A 26985-nucleotide genomic window follows, 5' to 3' on the forward strand; every position below is an offset into this window, starting at 1 on the left:
TTTTTTTGTTAAATTGGAATTTTTTTACGTGTAGGCTTACTGATCACTGTGTCGTTTGTGTGTCTGAGCATTTGTCCCTATAATGTGTTGTGTTGTAGAACGGAGAGCGTCGAGGTTCTGGTTCCGGAAGTCGGCGTCAATCGTTAGCTGAGCTTATCCCAGATTGGCCCACCCTACAAAGAGTCAGCCGGGAAAATGAGGTTTACATTCTTTACAAAACATCCTACCTGGCAAAAAGCTCTATCTCTCTTTCCTTCCGCTTCTTTTTCTCTTCTGGTTTTGAGCTCCACTTCGCAAAGACAACGCCGTACGACGTCGCAATGACAGTGTACCGTTCGAGTACCAATATGTGCACTGCGCTTTGTCATTGCGATTAAAGTGGCGGTGTTTCTTCCTAAAATCGTCGAACCCCTGTTCTGCGCTTCAAGCAAAATCCTTCAGATAGTGGGCGTATATACAAATGGGCGAGCTTCTGCGTTTTTGATTATCCACCAATTAACGCTGTTTCGAATATCTTTGGCGGCACTTGGTTTTGGCTTTTATTTTCACCCACTCCCTCAAATACCCTCTTCTCAATCTTACTGTCCCCCACTCAATCTGAAATTTATCCGCAGCTTTGTTTTTGATTTGTTTCTGGCAGGCTCTTACGCGGATGGTTTTACTCATCAGCTTAAAAAATGTTTCTGGTATCGACCTAATTCAAAGCGTGGCTTTGATTCGGCAAGACGCGCTTAATGTTTGATGTGCTGTGCGTTTTGTCAAATTTATATTGATCCGTTCTATATACGTATCACACGCCCTGACATAAACCAAATAACCATTTACCCTGTTTTCACTTAAAATGGTTTCACTACCTGGATTTGAATACTTCTAATTTACTAAAGACGCTTAAAACTAAAACTCTTTGTAAACATTTCAAATTAAACCGTCATTAGAACAAATTTCTAAAATAAATTCGAAACTTTTCCAATAGAAACCAGATATGTTCATCAAACCTTTGGAACCCCAAAAAGCCAAAGAAGGTAAAGACAAAAAAGTTCGCTTCGAGGCTGTCTTCTCGAAAACCGGTATCAAGGCGAAGTGGTACAAGAACAAACAAGAACTATTCTTGGGCAAAAAGTTTCATATGAGCAGCACTGGCGATTTGCACGTTTTGGAGATCATAAACCCCGTGGCTGACGACACGGGTAGATACATCGTACAGTGTTTGGATACGCAATCAATGGCACCTTTAGAAGTTGACGGTAAGAAAAGTGTCAATTGACGAAAGGCCGATTTTTTAATGTAGCTTATTTTCAGACCCTGATCCCGTCTACAAATTCGTCAAGAAACTACCGCCCAAGAGCGCCCAATACTGCACGAAGGAAGCCGTATTGGAATGCTCTACTAACCACTATAAAGCACCCGTCAAATGGTACAAGGGAAGCAAACAAATTGAGGTTAGTGTACGGCCGCAGTGATAAATTTGGATTTAGATTTCAAAGTTTATTTATTATAGTCCAGCGATAGGTTCCTCATCGAGCAAGATCCTTTGGGTCGCAAGATTTTGAAGATCTTAGATTGCACAATTGAGGATTCCGACGAGTATACGTGCAAAATTAGCCCCGAAGAAAAAACAACGACTAAGCTGACTATCACTGGTAAACGGATGACGTTTTTCTATGGTCAAAGTAAACGCTATAATTTTAATTATCGGTAGATCAAAAGTTTACGTTCAACAAACCACTGAAGAGCATGAAAATCTTGGAAAAAGAGACGGCAACCTTCGAATGCGAAGTAGACGAATGGGAAGCCAAGGTCACATGGTTCAAAGGTGATAAAGAAGTTAAAGCGGATAAAAGGTATAAACTAGAATCTCACGAAACTCGTTAGTTTCTAATTGTCATTAAATTTGTACGAAATATGAACTAGGACCGAAATCGTCTCCGAAGGTCGCAAAAGGCGCTTAATCATTAAAGGCGCCAAAGTCACCGACGAAGCGCAATATACGGTAAAAACTAACGCGGAATCCAGCACTGGTGAACTCATCGTGGAACGTGAGTAGAAGAAAATGCAAATATGTCTACCGATAATTGGGTTTCTTACGCAAATCGACCATTATTTTTGAACAGCCGCGAACAAGTTCGTCAAAAAACTGAAGGACACTACTGCCTTGGAAAGAGAAAAGGTTATCTTGGAAGTCGAACTTCTCGATACTAAAGCGCCGATTCTGTGGTTTAAGAATGGCCAACCGGTGAAAGTCGATTTGCGCGTTAACGTCAAAAGTTTCGAAAACGGTGTTCATCACCTTATTTTCAACTCGTCAGAAATAGACGACACGGGCGACTATCACATCGAGAGCAAAGACATCAAATGCAAATGCAAATTTACCGTCAATGAAGGTCAGATGCAGCCACCTTAGATGAATTAATTCCGTTCGAATGTATATAACTAACACATCTATATTAAAATTAACAGCTGAAAAGGTTCCGGAAATAAAACTTGATAAATTTGAATTTGTCGGTGATGCTGGCAAGCCATTTATAATAGAAGTCCCGTACGTTGGTAAGTAAGCTTATGCCCAATATATTAAAAAAATGAGTTAAAAGATTGCTTCTAAATTGTTCAATGCCCTTACTTAAACAGTCAGAGGAACGAAACAGTCCGACGTTACCGCGAAGTTGACCAAAGGTGGACAAGCCATCAGTAATAAAGAATGCGACATCGCGATCAAACCCGAGATGGCGATTTTGACATTCAAAAAAGCCGCTCGAGTTACATCCGGCGCGTACGAATTCGCCTTATGCAACGCCCAAGGAGAGGGAAAATGCACACTCAATGCCAATGTCATTGGTAACTGTCTACGACTGACCAAAAAAAACTCACTACCGTAAACTAATCTTAACGTTTCACCCCAGATGTGCCAACGCCTCCCGAAGGTCCGTTGGAAGTCACTGACGTCTTCAGAGACCGTTGTAATCTGGCCTGGAAACCACCAAAAGACAATGGTGGATTGCCACTGAAACATTACTTGGTTGAGAGACAAGATTTGGGTGTTCGAGGAGGTTGGGTCGAGGTTGCTCAATGCGAAGACACTAAATTTGCCGTTACCGACTTGGTACACAAAAAGGAGTACAAGTTCCGCGTTCGAGCAGTAAATCAAAAAGGCGTCTCGGAACCTTTAGTAGCTCCGAAGAATACTTTCGCCAAAGATCCTTACGGTAAGCATCCGCGCTCTCGCGTTGCTAAGGTAAGGTCAACTATGAGTAAATAACTCACGTTTCAGATGAGCCATCTAAGCCTGGCAACGTTGAAGTAACCGATTGGGACAAAGATCGCGTAGATCTTAAATGGGTGGCGCCAGAAAAAGATGGCGGTTCTCCCATTGAGGGATATATTGTCGAATACAAAGACAAATTTTCAAGCGAATGGGTCAAAGCTATGGTATGATTATTTGCTCATTAACTATGGGTGTACGTTTATTTATGTGCCGATAACTTTACACAGGAAATACCTGCTGATCAAACTAAAGCTAGAGTCAGAAATCTCAAAGAAGGCGTACAATATGAATTTCGGGTTATTGCGCTCAATAAAGCTGGTCCTGGTGAGCCCAGTGACCCAACGAAACCCGTCATTGTAAAAGCGCGATTCGGTAAGAACTTAACTAGAAACTTAACAAATTTATTAATTTTGCAATTCTTACCTCTATGTGTGTTTCATTAGTAAAACCGTACATTATTGGTGATGGTGTGAAGTCCATGTGCGTTAAAAAGAACCAAATTGTCAAATTCGATATTACCTTCGGTGGAGAGCCACCCCCGGAAGTCAAATGGACCCTAAACGGCAATGAAATAAGACCGAACGAAAAGTGAGTTTTTAGTTCAGTTGAACATAAGAATAGCATTTTCACCTTGGTTTCAATTACTCAGAACCATCATTGAAAATACCACGAAAACCACGATGATCTCAATTAAAAATGTTGTAAGAGCTGATAGCGGAAAGATGGCCTTGGTGCTAACTAACAGCTCTGGCGTTTGTACTGACGAATGTGATATTATCGTACTAGGTAACGCGATTCAATTTGTCACGAAAACTATTTGGAAAGGTGGTTGGCTGTTCTATGATTAAAGGAAAATTTATTTTCAGACAAACCAACCCCCCCTCTCGGGCCATTGGAGGTCGAAGAGGTATATGCTGAACACGCCACAATATCGTGGAAGAAACCAAAGGACACCGGAGGACAAGACCTCAAAGGATACGTCCTTGAGAAAATGGATATGGATACAGGACGTTGGGTTCCATGCGGCGAAGTTGGACCTAACATGACAAAAGCCAAGGTTGAAGGCTTGACTCCAAAAAAGAAGTATAAATTCAGAGTTAAAGCAGTCAACAAGGAGGGAGAGTCCGAAGCTTTGGAAATTCCTCACCCTATTTTGGCCAAGAACCCCTACGGTAACGCAATCGCGACTGAAGATTTGTTAATATTTGAAAATTCAAACAACTCCCTTTCGTACAGACGAGCCTGGTAAACCAGGGAAACCAGAAATCTACGACTACGACAATACGAAGGTTGATCTGAAATGGCCTAAGCCGGAAAGCGACGGTGGCAGACCAATTCAACACTATATCATTGAAATGAAAGATAGATTCAGCGTTGAATGGACCGAAGTTGCCAAAACGGAAGACAATCAGTGCCAAGGCACCGTTACTGGTTTAAAAGAGAATATGGTGTGCCAATTCAGAGTAAAGGCTGTAAATATCGGTGGCGTAAGTGAACCGAGTGAGCCGACACCAAACCATGTCGTAAAACACAGGAACTGTAAGCGTTCTTATTCCCTATTTCTATTTTACTAATAACGAAAGGTTCACCTAATTTTCGTATTTTAGTGAAACCGTACATCGACCGAACCAATTTGAAGACTGTGATAATCAAAGCTGGACGTACGCACAAATTCGAGGTGGACATTCGTGGTGAGCCTCCGCCAGACGTCGTATGGACCTTGGGCGAAGGCGTTAAAGTCGTCGACGATGAGCACCGCAAAATTGAAAACAGAGAATATCATTCCGATTTCACAATTACCAAAGCGTTAAGAAAGCATACGGGGCTATATACAATTACCGCGACCAATCGAAATGGTAAAGACACCGTTACTGTGGACTTGACCGTTTTGGGTAAACCTTCGAGACCAGAAGCGCCGCTCGAAGTGTCTGACGTTCACAAAGAAGGCTGCAAGCTTAAATGGACCAAGCCGAAGGACGATGGTGGAGTTCCAATTCAAGGTTACGAAATTGAGAAACTTGATAAAGAAACTGGACGATGGACGCGCTGCGGAAAATCGGACAAGCCCGAGTTTGAGGTTACGGGTCTCACACCAGGCAAAGAATATCTGTTCAGGGTCGCTGCTGTTAACGAAGAAGGCGAATCTGAACCGTTGGAAACACTGCAACCAATTATTGCTAAGAACCCATACGGTAATTACAAAAAAATATATAATTTATACTAGTAATAATATTGCTAAAAGACTAAATTTTCTTCCAAATAGATGAACCCTCCAAGCCTGGTACACCCGAGTTGGTTGACTGGGACAATTTCAGCGTCGATCTCAAATGGGAGAAACCGAAAAACGATGGAGGAGCGCCTATTACGAGATACATTATTGAGAAGAAGGAGAAATTCGGATTTAACTGGGAGCGCGCCTCTGAGGTGACCGGAGAAAAATGTGAAGGGAAAGTTACGGATCTTAAAGAAAACCAGGAAGTACAATTCAGAGTGATCGCCGTGAACAAGGCCGGTAACAGCGAACCCAGCGATCCCACTAAAAACCATCTTGTGAAACACAGGAAATGTAAGGACAATCTTACGATTACGATCTAAATTTGTATGCTTATATTTATTAGATCTAATCGAAAACATTATTTATATTACAGTAAAACCATTTATTGACCGTACGAACCTTGATTCTATCATGATAAAGGTTGGTAAGGTGGTAAAACTGGACGTTAACGTAAGAGGCGAGCCTCCGCCGAAAATCACTTGGACGTTAAAAGAGAAGGTAACATTTGTATATTTAGGATTAGCTTAATGAGCGAGGTCTAACACGCGGGCGCAATTTCAGTTGGTTGAAACAAAAGACAACGTTGAAGTTATAAACGTTGATTATAATACTAAACTAAATATAAATGACGCCAAACGCAAAGACTCTGGAATGTACAAAATCGTAGCTGTTAATGAACATGGTCGTGACGAAGCGGAGATTGACATCGTCGTCTTAGGTACAGTAACCCAAAATATGGTGTAAGGAAATGCGGCAATTCCTGATAAATTTTGAAATATCAACAGGCGCGCCGTCTAGACCGAACGGACCTCTCCAAGTTACAGACGTCAACGCTAAAGGCTGCAAATTGGCATGGAAGAAACCGGACGATGACGGCGGAAAGCCAATTTCTCACTACCAAGTCGAGAAATTAGATCCCATCACTGGTAACTGGGTGCCTATTGGCCGAGTAGACAGAGACAAAGAGGACTTCCAAGTCACGGGCCTAACACCAGGAAAGGAATATCAGTTCAGGGTTAAAGCCGTAAACCCGGAGGGTGAATCCGAGCCATTGGTAACGGACAAACCCATCATAGCTAAGAATCCCTATGGTTAGTACTTTCGCCCCAGTTTATATTGAAATAGGTTATTGGTAATAACATTATTAATGCGCCAACAGATGAACCAGATGCGCCAGGCACGCCAGAAATTGCCGACTGGGATGAGAAACGAGTTGACCTTAAATGGACACCACCCAAGAAGGACGGTGGAGCACCCATTTCTGGTTACATCATCGAGAAGAAAGAACGTTTCGGTGGTGAATGGGAGAAATGTCTGGAAACGAACAGTTCGAAACCGGAAGCCACGGTGCCCGATTTAGTTAAAGGGCAACAATACCAATTCCGAGTTCGAGCGGTTAACAAGGCTGGTCCTGGCGCTCCTAGTGAATCTACGAAACCGCATATTGCCAAAGAGCGTTACTGTCAGTATTTTGTTTATAACGGAATTCTTTTTTGAAGGAAAGTTTTGTTAATCCAACGTATTATTTTATAGTGAAACCTTCAATAAATCGCGAAAACTTGCAGCCAATTACGATAAGAGCGGGACAAACGGCAAAATACGATGTTGAAGTGTCTGGTGAGCCTCCGCCGAAGGTCTCATGGATCTTCAAGGGTGCTGAACTAGAAAGCAAGAACGATATCACCATAGAGAATCCAGAGTACAAATCTAACATTAAGATAAGAAACATGAAACGCAGACAAACTGGGGTCTACACTGTAAAAGCCGAGAATACATCAGGTGTAGATGAAGCCACCGTAGAAATTACCGTTTTAGGTATGATTTTCTTGCGTCTAAATATAAGTACTGTTCAACTAGAAAGCTGTAAAATCACTTTTAGTGAGTTAGTAATATAAACGTTATAACTGTCACTAGTGTAAGCTGATTTTTCTGAAATTGCTGGTGTTTATTTTTTACAACCAGTAGGTGATACTTATTGTTTTTAATTGAAATCCAACACCATTTTGGGATTTCATATGTAATAACCTAGGAAATATTTAGCCAATTTAGTTTAAATTCTACGGGAGCCAAGAATAGGAATACTCACTAGCTCGGCTCAATATTTATAGCAGATCCAACTAAATTCTGGAAATTTGTTTACTGACTTATAGACAAACCGGCGAGACCCGAAGGTCCGCTAGAAGTGACCGATGTTCACGCCAAAGGCTGCAAACTCCAATGGAATAAACCCAAGGACGATGGTGGCCTACCACTTGAAGGCTACGTTGTTGAGAAGCAGGACGCGGCTACTGGTAAATGGGTTCCGGTAGGAAAGGTACCGAAGGACGCCACGGAAATGGAAGTAACTGGTTTAGAACCTGGCAAAAAGTACAACTTCCGCGTAAAAGCCGTTAACGAAGAAGGAGACTCGGAGCCTTTGGAAACTGACAAATCTACTTTGGCTAAAAATCCATACGGTATGAAATTTTTATCTCAATTACTTGGCACTTAAAGTAATAAAGGACCAAATTAGTAAATTTTATGAACAAAATTAGATCAACCTGGCGCACCGGGAATCCCGAAAGTGGCAGACTACGACAAGGACTTTGTACTTCTAAAGTGGGAACCACCAATGAAAGACGGTGGTGCTCCAATTACTGGATATATCATTGAAAAGAAAGACAAATACAGTAAAGACTGGGTTCCTGCGGCTGAAATTCAAGGTAGCACGCCACAAGGAAAGGTTACCGGGTTGAACGAGGGTGATAAATACGAGTTCCGAGTTCGTGCGGTAAATAAAGCCGGACCAGGTGAGCCCAGCGAAGCAACGCTACCGCATTTGGCCAAACATAAAAATCGTAAGTATTGAATTTACCAAATTCCAATTTTCTAGTACTTCATTGTTTTTTCCTTAAATTTTAGTCAAACCTCGTATTGACCGAACCAATCTAAAAAACATTACCGTCAAGGTTGGTCAAGCCATTACTTTCGATGTAAACGTAATTGGAGAACCAGCACCAACAACCGTTTGGAAATTCTCCGATAAAGAAATTGTTAATGGTGATGAATTACGAGTCGATAATTTAGATTACAACACGAAGCTATATATTTTACGAGCAACTCGCAAAGAGAGTGGCATTTACAAATTAACGGCTACTAACGCATCTGGCTCTGATGAGGCCACTGTCGACGTTCTGGTACTTGGAAAGCCAAGCAAACCCGAAGGGCCATTAGACGTTTCCGGCGTACACAAGGAAGGATGTTCGCTCAAATGGAAAGCCCCCACGGATGACGGTGGAAGCCCCATCGAAAGTTACGAGATTGAAAAGATGGACGAAGATACTGGAGTTTGGGTGCCTGCTGGCAGATCGCACAAACCAGAGTTTGAAGTCACCAATCTGACGCCAGGGAAAAAATACAAATTCCGGGTACGCGCTTGCAACAAAGAAGGAGATTCTGACGAGCTTGAAACTGAAAAAGCTACTTTGGCCAAGAATCCATTTGGTATATGCCCTACATCACTCCATCCTTTGAAATTATTTTAACCGCGAACATTCTCTTCTAGACGAACCCGGTAAACCTGGACGTCCTGAGCCTACCGATTGGGACAAAGACCATGTGGATATTAAATGGACTCCACCGAGTAACGATGGTGGATCGCCTATTACTGGATACATTGTCGAGAAGAGGAAGAAGGGTTTGCACAAATGGCAAAAGGTAAAAGAAGTGCCAGGAGACAAAACGATGGCAACAGTCACTGACGTCGAAGAAGGAGAAGAATATGAATTCAGGGTTTCTGCAGTGAATAAGGCTGGTCCCGGAGAGCCGAGTGACACATCTAGGCCCGTCGTAGCTAAGCCTCGCCATCGTAAGTATTAAGTCACTAAAATACACCCAGAGTAAAACATTTGTAGGGGCATAAAATTGATTATCTACGTCATATTTTAGTGGCACCATACATTGATCGTACAAATCTGAAAGATGTTATTATTCGAACTGGACAAGGATGCAAATTTGACGTTGACGTTAAAGGCGAGCCTGCGCCTAAAATTACTTGGCAGTATAATGAAAAAGAACTTCAAACCAGTGACAAAATTAGCATTTCAACTGAAGATTATCACACAATGTTTATTTTGACAAAGGCTAAACGAAAGGACACAGGAAAATATACCATTATTGCCAAGAATGATTCTGGCACTGATGAGGCGTCTGTTCAAATAACAGTTCTAAGTAAGATATCATTTACACCGGTTTTAAAAATATCAATACCTACATAATAATTAACCAAACACCACTTTTCAAAGGTAAACCAAGTAAACCGAAAGGTCCACTGGAGGTCAGCGACGTTCACGCTGAGGGTTGCAAACTTAAGTGGGACAAACCAGAAGACGATGGTGGCGAACCAATTCAACAATATCTCATTGAGAAAATGGACACAGACACTGGTCGCTGGGTTCCTGTTATGACGACTAAAGAACCCGAAGCCGAAATCACGGGTTTGATTCCTGGTAAAGAATACAAATTTAGAGTCAAGGCAGTGAATCCCGAAGGCGAATCTGAGCCACTGGAAACCGATTTACCAATCGTGGCCAAGAATCCATTTGATGAGCCTGGAAAACCAGGAAAGCCCAGCGCTAAAGATTGGGACAAACATCACATTGATCTCACCTGGGCTCCTCCAAGTAGCGACGGAGGTGCTCCCATTACTAGTTACATCATTGAGAAGAAAGACAAATACAGCACAAAATGGCAAAAGGGAATTGAAATTATTGGAGACAAATGCGAAGCTCGCGTACCTGACCTCATTGAAGGAATGGAATATCAGTTCCGAGTGAGGGGTGTAAACAAAGCCGGGCCTGGCACACCAAGTGATTCCAGCGATGTTATTGTTGCTAAGGCCAGACACTGTATGATATTTCAATTATACTCATATAATCTAAAGTTATTTTACTTATAACCTTTGCTATAATTAAAGTGGCTCCCAAGATTGACCGAACGACGCTTAAGGATATAACAATTCACGCCGGACAGTCCGTTAAGTTTGACGTAAAGGTGATCGGTGAACCTCCGCCGAAGAAAACGTGGTCTGTTAATGGAACCGTTATCAAAGACGGTGGACACTACAGCGTCGAAAACGAAGATTACAAAATTAAACTGGTCATTCACAAAGTTGAGAGGAAAGATTCTGGAAAGTATGTCTTGAAAGCCGAAAACAATTCGGGAAGCGACGAAGCGGAAGTTGAAATAACAGTATTAGGTACTTGAAAATATAATATAGCTACAGACATCAATTGCGTTACTAATAAAATATTTCCATACAGACAAGCCGGCGTCTCCCGAGGGTCCCTTGGAAGTTTCAGATATACACGCTGAAGGGTGCAAGCTCAAATGGAATCCGCCAAAAGATGACGGAGGACAACCCATCGAATACTATCAAGTTGAAAAGCAAGACCAAGAAACCGGAAAATGGATTCCATGCGGCCGTTCGGATAAACCGGAAATAGACGTTAAAAACTTGGAACCAGGGAAGAAATACAAGTTCCGGGTTAAAGCCGTTAACCCAGAAGGAGAATCTGATCCATTAGAGGCTGAAAAACCAATAGTGGCCAAAAATCCATTCGGTAAGTAAACTTTGCGCCTGTATACAATTTTACGATTTTTTATCTGACATTGTTTTTTTTCTTACAGATGAACCAGGAAAACCAGGTACGCCAGAGGTCAAGGACTGGGACAAAAACCACGTCGACTTGAAATGGACAGCGCCATTCAAGGATGGAGGAGCTCCAGTTACAGGTTACATCATTGAAAAGAAAGAAAAGGGCAGTCAACGCTGGGTAAAAGCTTTGCAAGTTGATGGTAAAGAAACGGAAGCGAGGGTTCCTGATTTGGAACAAGGGGAGACCTACGAATTCAGGGTTAAGGCGGTTAACGCTGCGGGTCCTGGTGAACCAAGTGACGCTACCAAACCAGTTACTTGTAAACCCAGGAAATGTAAGTGTAATTTGTTAAGTTTCGACGTTCTACAAGATACTAAATTATACATTTAATTGTTTTAAAGTGGCACCTAAGATTGATCGAAGGACTTTAAGGGCAGTTACAGTGAAGGCCGGACAAGCATTTTCATTCGATGTTAAGATTATCGGTGAACCACCTCCGTCTGTCTCGTGGCATTTGAAAGATAGACCTGTAACTGAAAGACCGACTCTGACGATACAGAACGTTCCCTACAACAGCAAACTTATTTGCGAAAAAGCAGAACGCAAAGATAGCGGGACATACAAAATAACCGCTACTAACAAGTTTGGCGAAGATACTGCCGATGTGGAGGTCACAGTAATTTGTAAGTAATCTTCGGTACTTTATACGAAACGTATATCTACTAATTCTAATATGTAATAAATTTTACAGCGAAACCTTCAGCACCAGAGGGACCGTTAGAAGTGTCTGACGTTAATAAGAACGGATGCAAATTGAAATGGAACAAGCCGAAAGACGACGGTGGTGAACCACTTGATGGTTATATAGTCGAAAAACAGGACCCTGACACCGGAGCTTGGGTTCCTGTTGGCAAAACACGTGGCCCAGAAATGGAAGTGACTGGACTAACCCCTGGAAAAGCTTACAAATTCAGAGTGAAAGCCGTGAACAAAGAAGGAGAATCCGAACCACTTGAAACCTTAGGCGCAACGGTGGCTAAAGATCCCTTTTGTAAGCGTCTCTTTTTCTTTAAAACAATTTCTAGAATTGTCGTAGCTTATTGACCGATATTAAACTCGGAGGCTTCCCACTATTGCTTTTAGAAATTAACTTATTTGAAAACCTTTCAGCTACACCTCAAGCACCTGGTAAGCCTGAACCAACTGACTGGAATCGGGACCACGTCGATTTGAAATGGACTCCACCATCATCCGATGGTGGATCACCTATAACCCATTACATCATTGAGAAGAAAGAAAAAGGAAGTTCAGTTTGGGAAAAAGCGACCGAAGTTCCAGGAACTGAATGCAAAGGAACGGCTCCTTTCTTAACGGAAGGAAAGGAGTACGAATTCCGAGTTATCGCCTGCAACAAAGCCGGACCTGGTGAGCCCAGCCAGGCTTCTGTGCCCGTTGTGGCAAAACCTAGATTCTGTGAGTATTAAATTGTTAAATTAATTAAGAATAGTCTAGTATAAATTCTAACATCATGTGTGTACCACAGTGGCTCCACTCATTGACCGCAAACCACTTAGGGATATCACTGTCAAAGCTGGTCAAATTGTTAAATATGACGTTAACGTGATTGGTGAACCCCCACCGACCATTATCTGGTCGATGAGTGACAACACTCTAAAGTCCAACGACAGGACAACAATCGAAAACGTGGACTACAACACGAAATTCACAGTGCGCCGGGTTACCCGTGAAGACACTGGAAAATATACCGTATCGGCTAGCAACAGTTCCGGTAAAGACAGCGTCACTGTTCAAGTCACGGTCCTCGATAAACCCACGAACCCCGAGGGACCTTTAGAAGTGTCGGACGTTCACAAAGATGGTTGCAAACTGAAATGGAAAAGACCGAAAGACGATGGTGGATTGCCCATCGATCATTACGAAATCGAAAAAATGGATCCCGAAACTGGTGTGTGGGTTCCAGTAGGCAAAACATCCGGAAAAGAGCCCGCAATGGAGGTAACTGGACTCACTCCAGGAAAAGATTACAAATTCCGGGTGAGGGCCGTTAACAAGGAAGGGGAGTCAGGTCCTCTTGAAACTGACAAAGCGATAACTGCCAAAAATCCCTTCGGTGAGTTACTTAACCAATTTTCATGTAGAATTTGAGATCATAATGTTTTAATTCGTCACGTATTAGACGAACCTGGAAAACCAGGAAAACCCGAAGCAACTGACTGGGATAAAGATCATGTTGATCTTAAATGGACAGCGCCCGAAAGCGACGGAGGAGCACCAATCACTGGGTACATTATTGAAAAGAAAGATAAATACGGTGACTGGGAAAAAGGAGTTGAAGTTCCAGCTACTGAAACGAAAGCTACAGTGCCAAATCTCACAGCCAATCAGCCTTACGAATTCCGCGTTCGTGCCGTTAATAAAGCCGGACTTGGTGAGCCAAGCGATGCTTCTCTACCAGTCATTACTAAACCAAGAAAACGTAAGTCCACTGACGAATGTGTATTTATCGTACTAAATAAACTTAAGTAGGACAGACAATACGTCATGGTTTCCACATAAATATTTTTTATTTACAGTGGCACCCAAAATTGACAGAACCAACTTACAGAAAATCAAAATTAAGGCAAACCAATCTTTCAACTTCGACGTCAATGTCATTGGTGAACCACCGCCGACAATTACTTGGGCGGTAAAAGGAAAGAAAATAACTTCCAGTGAACACATTAAGATCACAAACGTAGATTACAATACGAAATTAAACGCTAGAAGTGCCAAACGATCCGACAGTGGCATGTATACAATCACCGCTGTCAATGATCATGGCAAAGACGAAGCTGAGGTTGAAGTTATTGTAATAGGTAAATCTGCTATTATTGCCGATTGTTGGAAGTTTCAACGCGCTTCAGTATTTGTTTTTTATTAAGACAAACCTTCACCGCCCGGAGGACCACTGAAGGTTGACGATATACACGCCGAGGGATGTACATTAAAATGGAACCCTCCAGTAGACGATGGTGGAGTGCCATTGGATCATTACGTTGTGGAGAAAATGGATCCCGCTACTGGTGTTTGGACCCCTGTCGGTGAGACGATAGGCCCGGAGACTAGCATGAAGGTCAAGGGTCTCCAGCCAGGAAAACAATACAAATTCAGAGTTAAAGCGGCAAATCGACAAGGAGAATCCGAACCACTGGAAGCGGATCGCGCTATTGTCGCGAAGAATCCATTTGGTACGTAGAAATTATCTATTTGCACGGATTATCAATACAAAACTAATACTAATACAAATACAAATTAATTTTGTACGGAAAATTATCAGACGAACCTGGTAAGCCGGGTACTCCTGAAATTGAAGACTACGACAAGGATTACGTGAAACTTAAATGGAAACCACCGGCCAGCGATGGTGGGTCTCCAATTACTGGCTACGTCATTGAAAAGAAAGATAAATATACGTAAGTTAATACTTTACCCGATAACGTCCGAAAATACTTAAATTCTAAATAACCATTTTAGCCCCGACTGGACCCCATGTCTGGAAGTGCCCGGGGACGAAACCAAAGCTAAGATTCCAGATTTGGTCGAAGGAAACGAATACGAATTCCGCGTTCGCGCCGTTAACAAGGGCGGCCAAGGCGTTCCAAGTGACGGAACTCCGCCCCATCGCGCCAGACCGAAGAACAGTACGTCAAATCTTTATACTAAACCGTTTTTAAATATCCACCAATTTTTAAATTCTCTATTTTTAATAGTGGCACCTAGAATTGATCGAAACGCTATGCACGACATTCGTATTAAAGCGGGAAAAGGTTTCGAATTGGACGTACCAGTTAGTGGTGAACCACCGGCAACTAAGAAGTGGACTTTGAACGGTAATCCGATTGAAGTAGGACTTCGTTGGACTACCACTCCCATTGAATACAGGACCAAAATCACATTGAAAAACGCTACCAGACCCGACAGTGGAACTTTGCAACTTACCGCGACAAATCCTAACGGAACCGATACGGCTAAAGTTACTGTTACCGTTTTAGGTAAATATTCTCTCACTAAGTAGTTGCCGGTAAAATATCATTTTTGTAATTCACGTTGTTTCTTTTAGACGTACCATCGCCACCGGAAGGTCTTAAAGTTACTGACATAACAAAAGATGGTTGCACCGTGTCTTGGAGGCCACCAAAGGACGACGGCGGAAGCGACATTACTCATTATACAGTAGAAAAGAGAGACGTCGATACTGGAAGATGGACAGCTGTTAATGACACACTGAATACCACTTTACACGCTGATAGACTTATTGAACACCACGAATATTATTTCCGCGTTAAAGCTGTTAATCGCGAAGGAGATTCTGCTTATTGCACATTAAAAGACTCTATTGTCGCCAAAAATCCATTCGGTAAAGTTATTAAAATTACGCATAGTGGGTTTTTGTATATGATTGCTAACTGTTTGAAATATAGATCAGCCAGACAAGCCTGGAACTCCGGAAGTTGTGGATTACGATAAGGATCACGTTGTTCTCGAATGGAAAGCACCGAGAAAAGACGGTGGTGCACCCGTAAATACTTACATCATTGAAAAGAAACCCAAGGGAAGTTCCGTTTGGGAAGAAGCGGCTAGAGTACCAGGAGAATCCACAAAGGCTACTGTGCCGGATTTGAAAGACGGCGAAGAATACGAATTCAGAGTCGTCGCCGTAAACAAGGGAGGACCCAGTGAACCAAGTGACCCATCGAAAGCCTTCACCGTTAGACCCAAATTCTGTACGTTCTATCTTTACAATATATATATATATACTATATAAACTGGCTTAAAATGCGACTTATAATTTTCTACTTCTTACGATTACAGTGGAACCATCACTGGACAGAACAGCTTTACACGATATCCGAGTCAAAGCTGGAAGGCCCATCAATTACACTATTCCGATTAAAGGAGAACCAGCTCCTAGAATTACTTGGAGCATCAACGACAAAACAGTGCAATCTGATAAACGCAGAGAAATTTCTAACACTGCTAGGCAAACAATATTGGACATAACTTCATCCGTAAGAAGCGACTCTGGTAAATACGTCCTTACCCTGGAAAATGATTCGGGTAAAGCCGCTGCTTCTGCCAACGTCATCGTAATGGGTAATTATCATTTAAATAGAAATAAAAATGTTTTTCGAACAATTTCTTAAAATATGACGTTGAAAACCTAGATCGGCCATCGCCTCCCGAAGGACCGTTAGTTATATCGGAGGTAACGAAAGAATCTGCTGTTGTCACGTTTAAAGTGCCAAAGGATGACGGTGGATGTCCTATTAAACATTATATCATTGAGAAAATGGACACATCAAGAGGAACGTGGACTGAGGCTGGAACCTCTCCCGTTCTGACCTTCAAAGTTACTAAACTGGTTCATAAGAAATCTTATCAATTCCGCGTGATTGCGGTCAACGAGATGGGAAATTCGGAACCACTAGAGGGAACTGAGACAATAGTTGCGAAAAACCCATTCGGTAAATATCTAAAGCGGCTTACGTACAAAAGAACTATTGAAATGACATTTATCATTTTATAACAGAGGCTGCAAGTGCTCCAGGCAAACCGAAGGTGGTTGACTGGGATAAGGATCACGTAGATTTGGAATGGACACCCCCAAAAGACACTGGTGGCAGCCCAATTACTGGTTATATCATACAAAAGAGAGAACGTGGTTCTCCAATTTGGACTAAAGCCGCGGAGGTCCCAGCTACAGAATCTAAAGGAAGAGCACCGAATCTAATAGAAGGAACTGACTACGAATTTAGAGTAATCGCTGTTAACAAAGGCGGAGAAAGCGAACCAAGCGCTCCATCGGACTTTGTTACCGCCAAGCCTAGATTCTGTAGGTTTTATTTATTTCAAATAGATATAAAATATAAAATTAGTTAAAACACGTTACGCTTACATATTTTTTTTTAATAATAGTGGCTCCAAAGATTATAACACCAATGAAAGAGCTAAGAGTGAAGAGTGGTCAGACTCTTAATTCCGAAATTAAATTCATCGGCGCCCCACCACCATCCGTGAAATGGACTTTGAACGGAAAAGATCTCAAGTCTGACACGAGGCTTACTATTTCGGCGTTTGACGACTACACCATTGTCAACATTGTCGGGCCTAAACGAAGTGACAGCGGACCGTACACGCTTACTATTGAAAATGATAGTGGAAAAGACACTGGTACTTTGCAAGTCATCATTCTAGATAAGCCCGCTGCACCGGAGGGTCCATTGAATGTCGATGGTGTTGACAAAGACAACGTCAAATTGTCATGGAAACCACCCAAAGACTCTGGAGGCAGTGATATTACGTAAGTCAGAAAGTAATTACTTTATGATTAAATTTGCGATTTAATAACAATATTTCGTAGTGGTTACGTGGTCGAAAAACGCGACAAGACTCACGGTGGCGTCTGGGTTCCAGCTGTAACTAACATATCCCCAAGGGAAACTAGCTGTACCGTACCCAAACTGATTGAAGGTACCGAGTACGAATTCCGAGTTAGGGCAGAAAATGCTCAAGGACAATCCGATCCTCTTACCACAACTAAGCCCGTAACAGCCAAAGCACCTTACAGTATGTCCATAAATATAATAATTAAGCATACTAAATACGTTATTATTAATATTATAACCACTTAAAGACGTTCCCGGTAAACCTGGTCAACCGGAAGCCGTGGACCACGATAGAGACTTCATTAAGATAAGATGGTCACCACCAAATTCAGACGGTGGATCACCAATTCAAGGGTACGATATCGAGAGACGAGACACCAAATCGAACCGATGGGTCCGACTCAACAGAGCACCCGTGAAAGGATTGGACTACAATGACGACACCGTCACAGGCGGTCACAATTACGAATATAGGGTTGTTGCCCGAAACGCCGCCGGTCCCAGTGAGCCTAGTCAAGCGTCTAAACCAATCGCCGCTAAACCGATGAAAGAAAAGCCTAGACTGCATTTGGATGGTCTGCACGGAAAGAGCATCAGAGTTCGCGCCGGTGATCCTTTGCATATCAACATTCCAATTACGGGAGCACCAGCACCGACAGTCTCTTGGGGAATTAACGGCAAACCACTACCTCTCACCAACAGAATAACAGCAGACACAAACGATGACGTAGCTAACCTAACTATTCCCACGTCCGCCAGGTCTGATAGTGGAAAATACACCATAACCGCGAAGAATCCCTACGGAGAAGATTCAGCGGATATAACCGTTTTGGTTTACGGTAAGACCAAATTCAATTTCTCTTGAAGAAGAAAAAAACTAATCTAAGAAAATATTTTCTAGACAAACCCGGTCCACCAAGAGGACCATTGGAATACCCTGAAATTACTAGCTCCGCTATTACTTTGAAATGGAACAAACCAGAAGATGATGGAGGGGCTGATATCACGGGTAAGTTACTATTAACTCTAAACATTCTTTCAGTCTATTAAATTGGACATTGCGCTTTAGGTTATCTGGTAGAGAAATGCGAAATTGGAACGGAAAGGTGGCTTCCAGCAGGAGGCTACTGCCCTGGCACGACGTTCGTAGTCAAGGGCTTGGAAGAGGGAAAACAATATAAATTCCGCGTTCGAGCCGAGAATATGTACGGAATTAGTGAACCGTTGGAAGGAAAACCAGTTACTGCCAAGAATCCATTCGGTAAATGTTTCAAAATCCTACCTTCATAGTAGAACGAAACCCTGAAATTAAAAAATCTTTTAGAAACACCCGACGCGCCTTCGCAGCCCAAAGTTGCGGATTACGGTCCTAGCTTTATTTCTCTTAACTGGCAACCACCCACTTCTGATGGTGGAAGACCAATTAAGGGTTACATTGTTGAACAACGGGCCAAAGGATCTCCGGACTGGCAGAAAGTCAATACAGTACCCATACCGGCTACAGAATTCACCGTGCCTAACCTTACCGAAGGACAGACCTACGAATTTAGAGTCTTGGCCGTCAACGAAGGTGGTCCTGGAAAACCGAGCAGGCCGTGTGCGCCAGTCACAGCCAAAGACAAGAAATGTAAATAGCGACGATATTGAATAGTACGGAGAAATATATTAACGCAAAAATGTTTAAATTCTTATAGTCGCACCAAAGGCACCAGATATGCCACGTGTGGATAAGATCACTAAGAACTCAGTTTCTTTATCCTGGAATAAACCAATCAGCGATGGTGGAAGCAAGATTCTCGGTTATCTTATTGAAAAGAGGCCCAAAGGTGGCAAAGATTGGGATATTGTTAATTCTTTCCCCCATCCAGACACCAAATTTACCGTAAGCTATTTATAAATTACCGACTTACCCGCGATAGTGCCACCTTCAAATACTTATCGCCATAAATGATGGATCATAGTATAATTTGTATTAGTTTTTAATGAATAATAACACTGAACGGATTCCATTTATCTCGTGAGCTTTCTGAATGCACTCTCAGGTGGCGCTATCTCGTTTTGGTCGGTTTATAATTTGTCAACCAAATTATGGAACCACGTATGAACCCCGTTTAGGTTCCTAACTTGGCGGAGGGGCAAGAATACGAATTCAGGGTCATTGCCGTCAATGACATCGGAGAAAGTGAGCCAAGCAAACCTTGCCCAATGGTCTTGGTTGAAGATCAACCAGATAAACCAAGAATAAACCTGGGAGATTTGAAGGACATAACGGTAAAAGCGGGTCAGGAATTTAGCATTTCAGTTTCGTTCACAGCCTTCCCAAAACCAACGGCTATTTGGTCAAAGAACGATATTGATTTGGGTGATGCCGACTCCAGGTATTTTACCAAACTCGGAGACACGCAGGCTGTTTTAGCCGTTACGGACTCAAAACGATCGGACACTGCTCAATATAAGATCTTTTTGAAAAACAAATCTGGATTCGACACCGCGTATTGCAAAGTCACCGTTTTGGATAAACCCGGTCCACCAGAAAATCTACGCGGTGAAGAAATCGAAGGCGACTCTCTCACATTGAAGTGGTTAGCACCCAAGGATAACGGTGGTGCCGATATTTCCAATTACTTAGTTGAGAAACGCGAAGTGGGTAGCCAGACATGGTCCAGAGTGAGCAGTTTCGTTACCGGAACAGCTTGCAGGGTACGAAATCTAACTATTGGTAGATCCTACGACTTCCGAGTCATGGCCGAAAATCAATACGGAACTGGAGAGCCTGTACAAACCGACGAAGCCATCACAGCTAAACTTCCATTCGGTAAATATAACGATTGAACAATTTTTTTTTGAACTAATCGGTTCCTTTATAGATACACCCGGTGCTCCTGGTATTCCAAAATCAATTGAAACGTCGGAAGACTCTATAACTCTATCTTGGACGAAGCCAAGAAACGATGGTGGAAGTCCAATCGTTGGTTACATCTTGGAAAAAAGGAAACCTGGAGACAGCAAATGGACTCGAGCTTCTCAAGCTACTATTCCAGATCTCACGTACAGAGTGGGTGGTTTGCAAGAAAACAGCCAATATGAATTCCGCGTGTGCGCGGTTAATGCTGCTGGAAATGGTCCGTTTAGCGAAGCTTCAGATGGAATATTTGCCAGGCATCCTCCATGTAAAGTCATATATAAATGGATAAACATAAAAAAGAGCAATCAGTATAATAAAAGCTTTCATTACAGCGGCACCGAAAATTGATCCCAACTTATCATTGCGAGACATTACTGTACTAGCGGGTGAAGAGTTCACCATCCGAGTTCCATTCAATGGAAGCCCCATTCCGACAGCTTCATGGACTGTCGTAAGTATACCTCTAACATGTCTAGAAACAGATTTAAAAACGCTGCACCCGTTTTAATTATAATAATAATTATAAATTATCAGAATGGAAAGGACACCACGAAGGACAATAGGATCTATTCGGAAGTCAACGTAGCTTTCACAATTTACAAAAACAAATGCGCCAAACGCGGAGATTCTGGAAAGTACACATTGACTCTCAAAAACCCTCACGGTTCCGATTCTGTTTCATGCAAAGTCACCGTCGTTGGTAAGAGGCATGCTTCCCATTCTTTGAATTATGAAAAATAATTTCTAATGGCACTACGATACCATTTCTGTAGACAAACCTGGCCCACCACAAGGTCCATTAGATGCAAGCGACATTACACCAGAAACGTGCTCACTCTCTTGGAAGCCACCAGCGGACGATGGTGGAAGCCCAATTACTAATTACGTTGTTGAAAAGCAAGATCCATCAACGAAGGTATTTACGGCTCAAAATGTAGTAACTAAATTCATATTAAACTCGTGGTTTTTTTGTGATATTTAATAGATTTGGCACAAACTTGCTGGATTTGTCAGAGGGTGTCACTACGACGTCATTGGTTTGGAACCAAATAAAAGATATCACTTCCGAGTCCGCGCTGAAAATCAATACGGCGTTGGTGAACCACTCGACACCGAGAAACCTATTACGGCCAAATTCCCATTCAGTACGCCCGAGAAATGCAATAGCTCGTGCTTAAAACTAACACTCGTTTTTTTTGTCAACAGATGTTCCAGATGCTCCGGATAAACCAAATATTGTTGACTGGGACACGACCAGTGTCAGTTTAACGTGGGAGCGCCCGTTAAAAGACGGTGGATCGAAGATTCAGGGATACCAACTTGAGTATCGCGAACCAACTGATGGCAAATGGAAGATAGCCAATGACTTTTTGCTGAAAGAAACGCAGTTTACTGGTAAGCTTCTTTTTTAGTGGACTCCGAAGTACATTGCTCAAAATTAACTTCGGACATTTATATGATCTTGCAGTAAATCAACTTCAACAAAACAAGGAATACGAATTCCGCGTCAAGGCTAAGAATGCCGCCGGTTTCAGCAACCCAAGTCAACCAACTGCTTCGTTCAAACTTAAACCCAAATTCAGTGAGATATTTTTCTGCCTTTTTAGATTGTAAAATTGACAATATATTTCAACCAACTATAAATTTCTAGACGTTCCTACTCCACCACAAAACGTACACGTGGGGAAGGTTGGAAAGAGCTACGTGGATCTCAAATGGGAAAAACCAAGATCAGATGGTGGCAGCAAAATAATTGGTACAATCAAATTAATAGTTTATGTAAGATTGTCTCTCTATAAATATTGTCTTTTTCATCGTAGGTTACTTAATTGAAAGACGCGAAAAAGGAAGTCCTTTATGGATTAAATGCAACGACTATCAAGTCATTGATTGCGATTACACAGCTATAAGTTTAACCGAGAATCACGAGTACGAGTTCCGAGTATTCGCTATCAATGCCGCTGGCAACAGCGAGCCGTGCATGACTACTACGCCCGTAAAAGTCACTGAAATACCAGGTATAGTTAAATTTAATAAATATATTTAAATCGACTAATTAAATTTTTTCCATATAATCAGATGGAGTTAAACCAGAATTCGTACGTCGCCTTTTCAACAAAAATACCAATCTGCACAAGATTTGCACGTTGGAATGTGAAGCCATTGGCAAACCTCTACCGGAAGCTAGGTGGTTGAAGAACGGAAGGGAAGTCCATCCCGGTGGTCGATTGAGAGCCGTAGCCAATGATGGAATTTATCAACTGATCATAAATGACGTTTGGGACACGGATGAAGGCGAATACTGTTGCGAAGTTAGCAACGCCTTGGGATCAGACCGTTGTACCGGAAAACTTACGGTCGGAGGTTCGTCAAGCCACGAAGCGCGCTTTCAAATTTAATTTCAAGTTTGTAACAAATTTATTTTATCTTCTTTAGCGCCTCCGAGAATTGACAGATGTCCCAATGAAGTGTCATTCCCAGAACACGAGAACGGAAAAATTAAAATCCACTTCGGAGGAACGGCTCCATTCGAGGTGGCCCTTTTCAAAGAAGGCTTGGAAGTCAGCGAGAGCGAACGCATGAAATGCACCGTGTTTGACGAATACGCCATCATATTCTTAAGAGAGGTTTTGAAGACTGACGAGGGCAAATACAAAATTGTTGTTAGTAACAGCAGTGGAAGCGCAGACGCGACATTTACGCTCACCGTAACCGGCTTACCTGGCCCACCACAAGGCCCTCTGGATGTCACCGATATCACTAAACACACCGCACTCGTTTCGTGGCACCCACCTTTGTACGATGGCGGCAGTAAAATATCCCACTATATTCTGGAACGAAGAGAGACTAGCCACAACCAATGGATAGTTGCGAGCAGCTATTGCAGGGTGTGTATAAGAACCAAATTTGAATTTCACTATCATTTAGCAAGAAATTAATACAAATATTGTTTTTAAAAAAAGGATACAACTTTCAACGTGCAAGGCTTGAACGAGAACGGAGAATATCTGTTTAGAGTAATGGCCGTGAATGAAAATGGACAAAGCTTGCCATTAGAAGGACTCAATCCCATCATAGCCAAATTGCCATTTGGTAATTAATAGTGTTTTCAAAAATACTTGTCACGCACTATTCGAATTAATGGCGAACGTCTTCGTAATAGATCCACCATCTGCACCTGGAGTACCAGCCGTCACGGAAGTCGGTGGTGACTTTGTGAACTTACAATGGGACAAACCAGCATCGGACGGTGGAAGCAGAATCCAAGGTTATTGGATAGAGAAGAGGGAATCTGCAGCGCAGGCTTGGCAACGAGTTAACACTCACATATGCATAACGCCGCAAATCAATATCTCCAACTTGATCGAAGATCGTCAATACGAGTTTAGGGTGTTCGCGCAAAACGAAGCTGGTTTGAGCCCGGCTTCGCAGAACTCAACCTCGGTGAAGATTAAGGATCCTAATGGTAAGGCTCTTCAGTAATGAATTGGAAATTTTGTATTCAACTACCACGACTTACCATAACAACTAAATTTAGCTTCCATTCCACCGGAATTTGTCGTTCCATTGAAAAATGTGGTTGCGGTGGAGAACAAAAGCGCTCAGTTCATTTGCACTGTCACAGGAAACCCGAAACCGAATATTGTTTGGTAATGACTTTCGTTTCACATTACCTTTGATCATGGTAGTGCAATCTCAAAATTTATGCTCTTTAAAATTTGATAGGTATAAGGGAATGAGGGAACTCTTCGATGGTGGCAAATACACCATGCTTCGGGATGGAGACACGTACACGCTGTCGATTTCCGAAACATACGGAGAGGACGCCGACGAATACGTCTGTCGCGCTTCCAATAAGGGTGGTTCTAGGACGTCAAGAGCTCAACTCAACATTAAAAGTGCGTACATATATAGAACCAAACGCTGTTTACGTTATTTTATTAAAATCTTATTAAACATTAGCCGCGCCACATATTAACGTACCTCCAAGATTCCGAGACATGGCTTGCTTCGAAAAAGGTGAAAACGTCGTGGTAAAGATCCCATTCACGGGCTTCCCGAAACCGAAGTTAATTTGGTCGAGGGAAGGTGAAGAGATTGAAAGTGGAGGACATTTCGACGTTCAAGTCGGAGACAGACACGCCATTCTTACTTTACGCGATGTCTCCAAGACTGATAGCGGACCATACAGGCTGGTAGCTGAAAACGAACTTGGAGTTGATTCCGCCATCATCAAGATTCAAATTAGTGGTACGTAAAAACCTTTGTTCGAGGATTTTATTTTGGCCGGCCATGACTTCAATTTAGTATATTATCTCGTAAACGATATTTTTGGTTCATATTTACAGATAAGCCTGACCCTCCAAGGTTCCCAACTGTGGAAAATATCGGAGAGGACAATGTCACTCTATCCTGGAAAGCTCCCTTATGGGATGGAGGAAGTCACATTACGAACTACATGATTGAAAAACGTGAACTTCCTATGTCAACTTGGGTACGATGTGGTAATACCAGGTATGAACAATAAGTCAAACAGATAATGGATAACTCACGACTATTTTTCGAAATCACTTACTTATCGATTTATGTATTCAGATTCTTGACTCACATGGTCACCGGCCTCAATCCAAGCAAAGATTACGAGTTCAGGGTTCACGCTGAAAATGTTTACGGTAGAAGCGAACCTAGTGAGCCTTCGAGCGTAATACAAACTAAAGGTAAAAATTTACGACTACAAATATAACTTTTACTGTAGTAAACATTTACTATCAAACCTCTTTCGTATAGCTTCTCGTAAGGAACAAGCCAAGAAACGAAATTACATGGGTAAGATATGCTTTTTAGATTAAAATATCTGCGCGTGCTATGCGTTATCTATGAAGGGTACAAGCGAGTTAACATAATTTACAGTTGACGCTTACGGAAGAAAAATCAGGGGAAAACCAGAAGGCAAGGTGAACAATTATGACCAATTCGGTAAGTTGAGAAACATAATTTCTCCGAGAATAAAAGAGAAAGCTACTACATATCACATTTTGTTTATAAAATTGCAGTTTTTGACATCGACAAGTACTTGCCATCGGCGGTAGATATTAAGTCCTCTAGCGTATACGACTTCTACGACATATTAGAAGAAATCGGAACGTACGTTACGTTAGAAATAAACCCCCACCATGCGCGTTTACAATTTTTTCTCTAATCTCGATAGGGGAGCCTTTGGTGTAGTGCACAGGTGTCGCGAGAAGAAAACAGGAAACATATTTGCCGCGAAATTCATTCCCGTGTCCCATCCCATTGAGAAATCTGTGATCAAAAAGGAAATCGACATCATGAACCAATTGCATCATAACAAACTAATTAGATTGCACGACGCTTTCGAAGACGACGACGAAATGGTTCTCATCTACGAGTTGTAAGTTTCCAAATTACGACTAACATTTGGACTTAAAAGCCATTCGCTAATTATGGAACCGCGATTTTATTATAGCATGTCTGGCGGCGAGTTATTCGAGAGAATTACGGCCGAGGATTACAAAATGTCCGAAGCTGAGGTTATTAATTACATGAGACAGATATGCGAGGGTGTTAAACATATGCATGAAAAGAATATCATCCACCTCGACCTCAAGGTAACTTAATTTAATTTATTATCGACTTCTAAACATTAACGATACGAAACTATTTGATAATCTGATTTAATTAAGTTTAAAAATCTAATTTAATGAAGGTTTTAAAATATAATATTGTGAGGGTTTTAAAATCTCATTTAGTGAAGGTCTCCAATCTAATTTAGTAAAGGTGTCTAAGCTCATTTAGTGAAGGTGTCAAATCTACTGTAGTGAAGGTCTCCAATCTAATGTAGTGAAGGTCTTCAATCTGATTTAGTGAAGGTTTGACAAATAAATTGATAAGCTGTGCTAAATAATTAGTTTTTGTTTCACTTTAGTAGGAGTTATGTATTTTCTCCTTTTTGGAAGGCGATAGTCAAACACAAAAGACGTTTTTTAAAAATAAAATTATTTCCTTACAGCCAGAAAACATCATGTGCCAGACAAAGACGGGTAACAACATCAAGGTCATCGACTTTGGGTTGGCGACGAAACTCGATCCAAATGAAGTCGTGAAGATTTCCACCGGAACAGCCGAGTTTGCTGCTCCAGAAATCGTGGAAAGGGAACCAGTTGGTTTTTACACCGACATGTGGGCCGTTGGTGTTTTAGCATACGTTCTGTAAGATAAAGTGACCAATCACTACGTGAAACGTCTTTAATTTATCAATAAATCCCGAACAAATATAGATTGAGCGGTTTGTCTCCATTTGCTGGCGATAATGACATTGAAACGTTAAAGAACGTTAAAGCTTGTGACTGGGACTTCGATGAAGAAGCTTTCGCTAATGTTTCTGACAATGGAAAGGACTTCATCCGAAAACTCCTTACCCGCATTAAAGAGTACGTTTACAG

The 26985-nt window shown here is 42.0% G+C and overlaps 1 protein-coding gene across 5 annotated transcripts in view; it reads left to right on the top strand.

Annotated features, from left to right (window-relative positions):
- Nucleotides 1–26985, top strand: part of bt (projectin protein bent) — a 65262-nt gene that overhangs the window by 34737 nt on the left and 3540 nt on the right. For 4 of the 5 annotated variants that reach the window (XM_090172319.1, XM_090172321.1, XM_090172320.1 and 1 more), the window contains 80 exons: nucleotides 99–200; nucleotides 974–1244; nucleotides 1300–1439; nucleotides 1499–1640; nucleotides 1700–1841; nucleotides 1912–2036; nucleotides 2112–2381; nucleotides 2458–2544; nucleotides 2626–2832; nucleotides 2898–3200; nucleotides 3266–3423; nucleotides 3487–3631; nucleotides 3703–3847; nucleotides 3909–4045; nucleotides 4126–4431; nucleotides 4496–4798; nucleotides 4867–5451; nucleotides 5523–5825; nucleotides 5908–6032; nucleotides 6096–6252; nucleotides 6320–6625; nucleotides 6694–6996; nucleotides 7068–7349; nucleotides 7685–7990; nucleotides 8069–8371; nucleotides 8436–9017; nucleotides 9079–9381; nucleotides 9462–9743; nucleotides 9818–10420; nucleotides 10489–10770; nucleotides 10835–11134; nucleotides 11202–11504; nucleotides 11572–11853; nucleotides 11922–12221; nucleotides 12341–12643; nucleotides 12714–13301; nucleotides 13368–13667; nucleotides 13765–14046; nucleotides 14113–14418; nucleotides 14508–14643; nucleotides 14705–14871; nucleotides 14941–15222; nucleotides 15291–15587; nucleotides 15652–15954; nucleotides 16043–16324; nucleotides 16396–16695; nucleotides 16761–17063; nucleotides 17147–17531; nucleotides 17592–17797; nucleotides 17865–18455; nucleotides 18518–18625; nucleotides 18686–18877; nucleotides 18941–19243; nucleotides 19311–19498; nucleotides 19732–20431; nucleotides 20484–20786; nucleotides 20854–20972; nucleotides 21056–21221; nucleotides 21295–21437; nucleotides 21507–21666; nucleotides 21728–21916; nucleotides 21990–22103; nucleotides 22173–22277; nucleotides 22342–22539; nucleotides 22601–22885; nucleotides 22958–23409; nucleotides 23485–23614; nucleotides 23685–23987; nucleotides 24060–24171; nucleotides 24248–24420; nucleotides 24485–24772; nucleotides 24871–25036; nucleotides 25118–25239; nucleotides 25310–25348; nucleotides 25433–25498; nucleotides 25576–25666; nucleotides 25731–25934; nucleotides 26010–26151; nucleotides 26553–26752; nucleotides 26821–26973. In XM_090172319.1, coding sequence (XP_090028445.1) covers nucleotides 99–200; nucleotides 974–1244; nucleotides 1300–1439; nucleotides 1499–1640; nucleotides 1700–1841; nucleotides 1912–2036; nucleotides 2112–2381; nucleotides 2458–2544; nucleotides 2626–2832; nucleotides 2898–3200; nucleotides 3266–3423; nucleotides 3487–3631; nucleotides 3703–3847; nucleotides 3909–4045; nucleotides 4126–4431; nucleotides 4496–4798; nucleotides 4867–5451; nucleotides 5523–5825; nucleotides 5908–6032; nucleotides 6096–6252; nucleotides 6320–6625; nucleotides 6694–6996; nucleotides 7068–7349; nucleotides 7685–7990; nucleotides 8069–8371; nucleotides 8436–9017; nucleotides 9079–9381; nucleotides 9462–9743; nucleotides 9818–10420; nucleotides 10489–10770; nucleotides 10835–11134; nucleotides 11202–11504; nucleotides 11572–11853; nucleotides 11922–12221; nucleotides 12341–12643; nucleotides 12714–13301; nucleotides 13368–13667; nucleotides 13765–14046; nucleotides 14113–14418; nucleotides 14508–14643; nucleotides 14705–14871; nucleotides 14941–15222; nucleotides 15291–15587; nucleotides 15652–15954; nucleotides 16043–16324; nucleotides 16396–16695; nucleotides 16761–17063; nucleotides 17147–17531; nucleotides 17592–17797; nucleotides 17865–18455; nucleotides 18518–18625; nucleotides 18686–18877; nucleotides 18941–19243; nucleotides 19311–19498; nucleotides 19732–20431; nucleotides 20484–20786; nucleotides 20854–20972; nucleotides 21056–21221; nucleotides 21295–21437; nucleotides 21507–21666; nucleotides 21728–21916; nucleotides 21990–22103; nucleotides 22173–22277; nucleotides 22342–22539; nucleotides 22601–22885; nucleotides 22958–23409; nucleotides 23485–23614; nucleotides 23685–23987; nucleotides 24060–24171; nucleotides 24248–24420; nucleotides 24485–24772; nucleotides 24871–25036; nucleotides 25118–25239; nucleotides 25310–25348; nucleotides 25433–25498; nucleotides 25576–25666; nucleotides 25731–25934; nucleotides 26010–26151; nucleotides 26553–26752; nucleotides 26821–26973 — 19835 coding nt within the window. The remainder of the gene's footprint in view (nucleotides 1–98; nucleotides 201–973; nucleotides 1245–1299; nucleotides 1440–1498; nucleotides 1641–1699; nucleotides 1842–1911; nucleotides 2037–2111; nucleotides 2382–2457; nucleotides 2545–2625; nucleotides 2833–2897; nucleotides 3201–3265; nucleotides 3424–3486; nucleotides 3632–3702; nucleotides 3848–3908; nucleotides 4046–4125; nucleotides 4432–4495; nucleotides 4799–4866; nucleotides 5452–5522; nucleotides 5826–5907; nucleotides 6033–6095; nucleotides 6253–6319; nucleotides 6626–6693; nucleotides 6997–7067; nucleotides 7350–7684; nucleotides 7991–8068; nucleotides 8372–8435; nucleotides 9018–9078; nucleotides 9382–9461; nucleotides 9744–9817; nucleotides 10421–10488; nucleotides 10771–10834; nucleotides 11135–11201; nucleotides 11505–11571; nucleotides 11854–11921; nucleotides 12222–12340; nucleotides 12644–12713; nucleotides 13302–13367; nucleotides 13668–13764; nucleotides 14047–14112; nucleotides 14419–14507; nucleotides 14644–14704; nucleotides 14872–14940; nucleotides 15223–15290; nucleotides 15588–15651; nucleotides 15955–16042; nucleotides 16325–16395; nucleotides 16696–16760; nucleotides 17064–17146; nucleotides 17532–17591; nucleotides 17798–17864; nucleotides 18456–18517; nucleotides 18626–18685; nucleotides 18878–18940; nucleotides 19244–19310; nucleotides 19499–19731; nucleotides 20432–20483; nucleotides 20787–20853; nucleotides 20973–21055; nucleotides 21222–21294; nucleotides 21438–21506; nucleotides 21667–21727; nucleotides 21917–21989; nucleotides 22104–22172; nucleotides 22278–22341; nucleotides 22540–22600; nucleotides 22886–22957; nucleotides 23410–23484; nucleotides 23615–23684; nucleotides 23988–24059; nucleotides 24172–24247; nucleotides 24421–24484; nucleotides 24773–24870; nucleotides 25037–25117; nucleotides 25240–25309; nucleotides 25349–25432; nucleotides 25499–25575; nucleotides 25667–25730; nucleotides 25935–26009; nucleotides 26152–26552; nucleotides 26753–26820; nucleotides 26974–26985) is intronic. The other variant, XM_090172322.1, reaches the window with a different exon arrangement.

Source organism: Leiobunum rupestre, chromosome 4 (assembly GCF_980474605.1).
Source record: "Leiobunum rupestre chromosome 4, qqLeiRupe1.1.hap1, whole genome shotgun sequence".
In the NCBI taxonomy this organism is placed as follows: Eukaryota; Metazoa; Arthropoda; class Arachnida; order Opiliones; family Sclerosomatidae; genus Leiobunum; species Leiobunum rupestre.